The sequence below is a fragment of the Hibiscus syriacus genome, unplaced genomic scaffold (assembly GCF_006381635.1).
Source record: "Hibiscus syriacus cultivar Baekdansim isolate YM2019G1 unplaced genomic scaffold, ASM638163v2 tig00113123_pilon, whole genome shotgun sequence".
Taxonomy (NCBI): Eukaryota; Viridiplantae; Streptophyta; class Magnoliopsida; order Malvales; family Malvaceae; genus Hibiscus; species Hibiscus syriacus.
In genome coordinates this window covers 12,830-21,052 of record NW_024063443.1, presented here as the reverse complement: position 1 = coordinate 21,052, position 8,223 = coordinate 12,830, and the positions used below count along the sequence as shown (strand labels likewise).

General features: G+C 35.2%; 2 protein-coding genes across 2 annotated transcripts; one reads left to right on the top strand and one right to left on the bottom strand.

Moving 5' to 3' along the window:
* Positions 1-654: 654 nt before the first annotated feature.
* On the top strand, positions 655-1,732 carry LOC120185427 (E3 ubiquitin-protein ligase MARCHF8-like). Its single transcript, XM_039189646.1, has 2 exons — positions 655-1,189; positions 1,336-1,732. The coding sequence occupies exons 1-2, from the start codon at positions 810-812 to the stop codon at positions 1,571-1,573; spliced, it is 618 nt and encodes a 205-aa protein (XP_039045577.1). The 5' UTR covers positions 655-809; the 3' UTR covers positions 1,574-1,732.
* A 322-nt stretch (positions 1,733-2,054) lies between these two features.
* Positions 2,055-7,046, bottom strand: LOC120185426 (guanylyl cyclase 1-like). The gene is made up of 10 exons (XM_039189645.1): positions 6,968-7,046; positions 6,227-6,509; positions 6,030-6,154; positions 5,754-5,865; positions 5,196-5,270; positions 4,794-4,882; positions 4,506-4,567; positions 3,819-3,891; positions 2,599-2,674; positions 2,055-2,198 (listed from the first exon to the last, which is right to left on the bottom strand). Exons 2-10 carry the CDS (start codon positions 6,392-6,394, stop codon positions 2,154-2,156), a joined length of 825 nt encoding a protein of 274 aa, XP_039045576.1. The 5' UTR covers positions 6,395-6,509; positions 6,968-7,046; the 3' UTR covers positions 2,055-2,153.
* Positions 7,047-8,223: the final 1,177 nt, after the last annotated feature.

Here is an 8,223-nt window from a genome sequence, read left to right as displayed (position 1 = left end):
GGGACACACCTTTCAAACACGTGTCAGCTTTAAAGGTAAGGCGTGCCCCTTGCCCCACGCTATAGTCGTACGTGACGTAAGGCGCGTTTCAGGGGCCGCGTTTTAGACACGTGTATCCATGTCAGCATAAAGCGCGTTGCAGGGGCACTCCTTATCTCATGTGACGTCAGATCAACGTAAAACGCGTTACAGAAAGTCCTTTACTACAAAGTGTATTAGATCGATAAAAATAATCTGAAGAGTGTCTCACAGGAAAATTAATAGTAAAAAGGTGAAATTTAGGCAAAAACGCCTCAAACATGTATGAATATAAAAGTAGCTGCTAATCAACAAAGTCCCAGCTTCTTTTCAGGATACTTGGAACACCCTCAGACTGTAAATTTTATACTTTGCAGACCAAAAAAGATTGGATAATTTCGACTTTTCAGACCAAAAAAAGGTAGACACCTAACTATCTCCCCTTCTCTCTTACCAAATTCTTAGGCTGTCCTGTCCTATTTCCATGCCGCAGTTAAATCGACTGTAGCAATCAAAAACAGAAATAGCAAAAATAATATTTCTTTTCTACATTTTTTTCTTACACATTTCAATAATGTTTTATCTTTTATCTTTCTTCCATGTCTTGTACTGAAGTGACAAGCAAGACTTCACTGGCACACTTTAAAAAAGTTAAAAACGTTACCTTAGTTGTTCAGTATCTAACATAAAATGCTTATTTTCACTTCGATGTGTAAATGAGCTGAGAGACTTAACGATCTGTGTGTACCGAGAACAATTTACATGGAAGATTCACAGTCTGGGTCTTAAAGATGGAAGCTTTACCAAAACAAACTCAGGGGGTCGTCGCTGTCATCGGCATTGACGATGGAGTAGGAGAAGAGGAACAAGCAAACCAGACAGACAACGAGGAAGACAGCAGCAGGTGTTCCTCGTCTTGTTCGAATGAAGCAAAATCTGGGACGATCAATGATAGGGGATCTTCGGTTTCGTCACTGGAAGTGGATCTGGAGGCTGGAACCAAGCTGCATTTTGAAAATGTGGAGAGAGATTGCAGGATCTGCCATCTCAGCTTGGACCCTAGTAATCAAGAATGTGATTTGCCTATAGAGTTGGGATGTTCTTGTAAAAATGATTTGGCTGCTGCCCATAGACAGTGTGCCGAGGCCTGGTTCAAAATTAAGGGAAACAGGTAATCTTTTTTTTTAAAGAAAATTCTGGGATGTTTTGCTAGTGTTTTTTCATTATTGGCACGATTTATTCTTCTGGGAATTAGGGGAATCAAATGTTACTTTATAAGTACAAAATTTGTTTCTATGGTTACAATGTATTTCCTAGAATTTGTGAGATTTGTGGATCAACTGCTTCGAATGTTGCTGATCCGAACGAGACGGAGATGACAGAACAGTGGACCGAGTCAAATGATTCTGCAGCGGCGGCGGCGGCTCCTGCTGCAATTCGTGGCACGGAATCGAGAAACTTCTGGCAGGGCCATCGGTTTCTGAATTTCCTACTAGCTTGTATGGTCTTTGCCTTTGTAATCTCTTGGCTCTTTCACTTCGACATACCATCGTGAGAGCTTACGGCGAAGGGTCGTTTTTGTTTTAGACGGTGATGATGATCAAGACGCGGACCAATGTATGTTGATTTATGATTGCAATCCGTATCTCACACAAGCTATAATTATTCCTTAATCCGCATGTTGTTTTCATTATATCTAGGGCTTCAGCAACTTCTGTAACGATTTATGTGTTTGTGTTTTTTTTCTTTTGTTGGATTTAGTTCCACACAACAAAGAATGTTATCAAATTCTGTGTTTCCTTTTTCATATATGCTTATGATATTGTTGATAAAGAGTAGAGTTTAAACAATCTTGGTACATGCAAGATGCCAACTTTAACATTACGGAAGAGATACAGAATACACAATTTTTATTATACAACAAATACATTATAATGTACAGTTCATATACAAATGAACAAATTGTTTTACAGATGCGCCTGATTTGCAGATTAGAACCACCAAATTGTTCTATGACACAAAGTAAAGCAACTCCCCGATAACTTATAATACAGAATCTTGAAAAATGTGTACTGCAGAAAATGATGAAACCAGCTTGATGAAGAAGAAGAATATCAGGCACTGATAGGAGAAAATCACAATATGGTGTAGTTCTGTTTCCGGCTCTCGTCAACTGATATCTACATAGAGACGTTGCAGCGATCAAACAAGGGATGGATAATGCAAGGCGAGAATACATTTAGGTTTATCTCATGCAAAGTTTGATGTACCCTGGATAAAATTTTAAACTCGGTTTACATGGCATCTAGGCTATTGTAACCTTAAGATTTAAACTTGTGTTTTTGAGGACATTTGGATACTAGATTTGTAGCAATCAAGTATCTTCAAAAATGATACCACTAACTCTGGGCGACTGGCGAAAGTAAAGTTTCGTACTTGAAAGGATGGAGGCAGACTCATGCATAGGATTTACTCTATTAAATACTTTGGAAAAGCATTTCAACAAAATACCACTAATAGAGTACTATGATGCAGCAATATAGTAGAGGCAGACATTTTATTGTTGTATAGAAAAATTACCAGAAGAAGATCTTCGTCGGTACCAAAGGACTTGCGTGCTTCTTCAAGGGACTTTGATGAGACCCTGTTGTGTTTCCTGCGCATATTGTTTCTCAAGTTTACACTTCTAGCATAAGATCAAAAAAATTCTCAAGAACAAGGCTGTGGAGTTGAATTAACATCAAGGGAAACGTCACTAATACGATAGATGCGAGTTCAATTAAATCAGTTATATGAACACTGTGTAGCTTAATACATCTTCCCAAGTATGCTCTTCTCTCATCCATAGCTGTTAGATCAACTATCTATTAGTAACCACAAGATTCCAACCTATAAATACATTTAGCAAATCGGAAATCGAGATAGATATTAATGAAACTCGATTGAAACATTCAGCTAAGGAGAACAATAAGATGCATGGAACACACAGAAATTGGAAAGTTATTCACATGATAATAATGCATGTAATCACAAGGATACCGATACTTTTTCTATATTATGGGCTGAAAACAACACGATAGTCTCAAAGAAGTAGCAGAGGAAACTGACTTTGAGGAATGATAAATATAAGGAGACAGAAGATGTAAGAAAACTGGGAGGCTAGGATACATCGAACAGCTTGGTCACTGAAGTCTGCAGCTATATTGATCTGACTCTTAGTTCTCTATGGCGGTATGGGAATGTGATCCTCCACAGACCCTCTAATACATGGAAAAATTAGAAAAACTTGAGGGAAAAAAAATAGAATGCACCCAAATGTTGAACACATGAATATATATGACATTCACACTTAATTCCAAGTAACACATGTCTCCAGTCATCCACAAGGGTCCAAAATCGTCATAAATTTTATAGAAACCAAATCTATTGCCAACTACCAAATTATGACATGAAAAAGATCAAAATTGATTGATAACTTCAGATTTATTTGTAAACCAGTATCATGAATCTCAAATTGTTAGTTAATTTCCCAGTAAAAGTCGATTTTTTGCATTTTCTATAATAGGTCCTGGCATTAAAATGTCTGGAAAATGCATCATGGCATACATTGCTAGTGTTTGCTCCTGTATTAGGTTTCTGGACATGCTCATTTATGAACATTAGTGGTAAAACGTACCCACAATGACGACCTTAATTATTTACAATGATTATATGACCTTGAACAGAAAAAACAAAAAGAGATTATATAACAAACATAGCAGGGAGCAGTTGAGCAGTGAAAAAGAAAGCTTAGGAAGTACCTAGAACTTGCAGGGTCTCTGATCTCAAACTCATCTGCTTCAGCATCATAGCCACATATCACAACATAATGACCTACAAAAAGAGCAGATCTCTCAATAATGTGATCAAATGAAAAAGATTGTATAAGTTCATGGACAATATATAACAACACTAGAATTTTGTTATGCAGAAAAATATTGATCTACGGAAGAGAAATCTTGGTACTACTATGAGCCATCTGTTATTAACTAAATCATATTCTGCAGTTCATAGATGCTGCAACTCATCTCATCCTGAAAGAGTTCTTAATCATCAATTTTATGTCAAGTAGTATTTGAAATATCGATATCTAAAACATGGAATGAATACTTGCACTCCCAAGCAAAAAGTTTATAGGCAGCAGAATTATAAATTTAGTTAGCAACAATATGCCAAGTAAGGGAGAACTACGCAACTTCCAGTTTCACATTTATATAAGGTGATAACTTAACATAAAAATATTATCAGAATGATTCAGGCTTGACAGTGTTCAAGAAAATCATCCACAAGCATATGTTTATTTGCCTAACAAAGCATTGCTAAACAGGAAACTGTTCGTTATTCAAACATAAAGTATCAAGGATATATACTTGTTATTAGCATTTTAATTTAAATTTTCAACTTGTATATGAAAAACAACATTCTAAAAGCAAGCATTCAACACAAACCTGTGTATCCTGCATCATTGCCATGAAATCCAGGGATGATGACATCCCCAACCCAAGATCCACTGCAATGCAAGATTTTTGACAGAAGAAATCAGTAATTATCATGCAAGAACTTAACCCTTTGTATAATCCCTGCTCAAATACAGCATATAAAAGAGGAAATAAAAAACACGTGCAACCAGACACGTTAAAATGAGGACTGCTTCATTTCAGAATCTGAAGAAAACAGAACAAGTTGTATAATAGCAACCAACTAGGCAAAAACTTCTAAGAAATATGAATACATACCTCAATTTACACAGATCAATCAAAGCAATCACAATATACTTCCCTGACATGATCCAGCGAGAGATTTCTTCTTTGCTGATTGAACTGCACTGTAAAATGGGGGCAGTTCAAAACCCCAATGAAAAAGTTAAATTTTGACAAAGACCATCCACTCTGTCATACAGGGAAAAATGGGCTGATATTTCAACGGCAACAAAGCTTTTGAATTACTTTTTTTATTGAAATGAAAAGAGACATTCAGTATTAAGCATTCATTTAAGTTTGAAGATATAATACTGGCTATAAACATTTCAAAGGAAAATCTTTATCACAAAAGCGATCAAACTGCAATAAGAATATGTGTTCTAACCTCTAACAATTTAATTCAAATAGATAAAAGAAAACATGCTCTGGGATAAATACCAGTATATTGATCCCTGCTTCCACTGCTTTTTGGAATAGCTTATCTACTCGAACCAGATCACAAGGTAGATGTTCCTGCAGAATACTCGAGTAATTCCTTTCATTATTATGATAGAAAAATTCATCTGACAAGTTATTCAACTGAAAAAGATAATTCATGGCAACATAATGAGACGACGATGTCCTGAAACTAAACTACTGGAATGAGGAATAGGACGGAAAGGAGGGAAACCCCAGAGAAAATCTTCCAGATGTAATTTCCTTCCAAAGATGAAAACCAATGAAAATAAAGCAGCATGCCACTTATTTAAGTTGCTGTGTAGTCATAAAAAAGACATTACGCAGCTGGTTAGATCTACAAAAACAAAAGCTAAATGGAAGCTAACAGTTAATATGGCATGCATATAATTTCAATGATAAAGATTATGGTGCATAGCTTGAAGCAATAAGCAAGCATGCTATTGTGAAACTTGATCATCAATTTGAAACCAAGAAAAAACCCAATAAATATAGACACAAAGTAATTATGAAGATGCACATGTAAAAAAGGTAAGTTACCTTGTAATATGTCTCCCCAGAGTAGTTTGGGTTAGCTCCAAATGTTACAGTGTAATAGGAAAACCTAACAGAAAACTTTCGCAATAAGTAAGCCAGGTCAACAGTCCAAATGCTGCATACAAGATGTCAACAAAAGTGTTCATCAGAAATGGCTTGTACCAACTTATATCCAAATGCAGCCATCTTAAAGATGGAATAAAACAGTATGGATGTACATCAAATCCAAATTTCCATAAACTTATATAATTCTTCTCCCACTTTGTAATGACAACATACCTGGTTGTGCTGCAAAGCTCGATCAAGTTCTGAATACTATAACCATTAATGCCGACAGTAGTCAAAGCCATCAAAACACAAGCAAGTCCACAATCCCAAGAGAACAGCTGGTTAATATGCGGAACCTATAAACACCAAACTACAGTTCAATCAAACAAATTCTAATCGTACAATTCCATAAATACTAATGCACTCACTTGAACATAATTTGTTTGAGACATCACTGCCTCACGACCAATTCGATTATCAGATAGCAGCTCAAAAGGACAGCATCCAGCTGCCACATTCATGTGATCCCCATTGTTTTCTTCCCTGTCTTCTCGGTCTGTTCTAAGAATCTTGTTTAAAATAAATAAAGGCCACATCAAGCGAAGCACCCTTGATCAAATTAAATCAAGGCCACCGAGCAGTTATTTAATCAGTTATAGCAACCTTCAACACCGCCACTATCAATTCTACTTCCTCTAGCAGGTTTTCTTCCTGCAGCAAAATAAATAAATAAATAAAATCAAATAATGAAATTTCCACGCAGTTTTGATAATTAGAACTTATTCATAATAACTAAGACTCGCTCATAAATCAGAAATTTGGTTAAATTAAGAAACATGATTAGATTAACGTTGAACTTAGCGTTTCTTCCATCAAAATTTAACGCTTTTGAAAGCTATTCACAACCTGTTTAGACAGAAAATGAAACTAATCCTCAGAAACTAAGCTAAAGCAAAGGATTGAGAGAAAATAAACAAATAAAGAAAAGGAAAACAAAAGCTTTCAGAAAGTGACAAAATGTTAATAATAGCGGCAATGAATTCTTAATTTCTGATTTAAAACACGAAATATTAACGAAGAACAGTGAATCGGAAATGGAAGAAATTCAATCAATCAAAATTAAGAATAAAAATGAAACACGATATTAAAGAAAAGAGAAAATAGAATACCTTTGAGAAGATTGATTTTTTCTTTTTTGGGGAGGTTTGTTTTGTCTGGAAAGGAGGCGAAGCAGACGCTTTCAACTGGTTGGGTCTGGTTGGTCACTTCCTTTTTTGGGATTTAAATGTTCATCGGCATTTTCGGCGACTTCTTTTTTCTGGTTTAATTCATAATTAAGTAACTAAAAATACCTTATAATATACGAATTTAACAATTTATTTGCCAAAATGACCAACAAATTCGTAACGCGAATTCTAATTTGCAACCCAGTTTCCAATTTCGCAACGCGAATATGTAAATTGTATTACGATTTTCTAAATTCGCGTTGCGATATTCCAAATTCGCGCGAAAGTCAAATTCGCAATGAATTTCAAATCGCGAATTTCAAATTCGCAACACGAATTTAATTTCGCAACAGGTTTTAGTTTCGCAACACAAATTTTTTGTATATAACAACGCAGCAGCATCAACTATAACCTAAATCCCTAAATCGCAACTCATAACCTAAATCCCTAAATCGAAACTCATTGCATCTTCATCTATCACTCTCTCCGGCGACATCCGTTCCTATATCCAACGACATCCTTCCCCATCTCTATTTTTTTACATAATTTTATTTCTATATAATTTTTCAATGATTTCTCTCCCAAATTATCAACTATCAACTTAATAAAGGTATGTTTTTCTCTAAGTTAGTGATGATATCTAGTTTATAGCTCGTTTGTTTAGTAAATTAATTTACAATTTTAGAATGAAATCATCTAATGTTGATCATGTTTGGATAGATTTGTGTTTTGGAGGGTCATGAGAGAATGTTCATGGTGTTTTACAATATGTGCCTTTACCCATGAATCTTCAACTAAAATTGTCATTAAAAAAGTTAACTTATGAAACTCTAATGTTACGTGTTGCAAAGAAATTGAATTTAGAGCCTCTAAGTGGATTTAGGCTATCTTATATGAGAAAAGGTAAAGTTTATTTGTTAACCGACAATAAAGATGTTGAACGATTCATTGCTTACATTAGTATTTCGCAAGAAGATGATGTTACATTATATGTTGTTGAACCTAAAAGTAGTGAAGTTGAGTCAGTAGCAGGTAGTAATCAACTAAGTTCTTCAACCCAAAATTTAATGGTTCCACCACAATTTCATCACCAAGCAAATTTTGTTTCACCACATTTTCAATACCAAACACAATATTAAACACAATCTCAAAACCCACAACCTTTTCTTAATCCAAATCCCAATAAACTTTCAGCACCA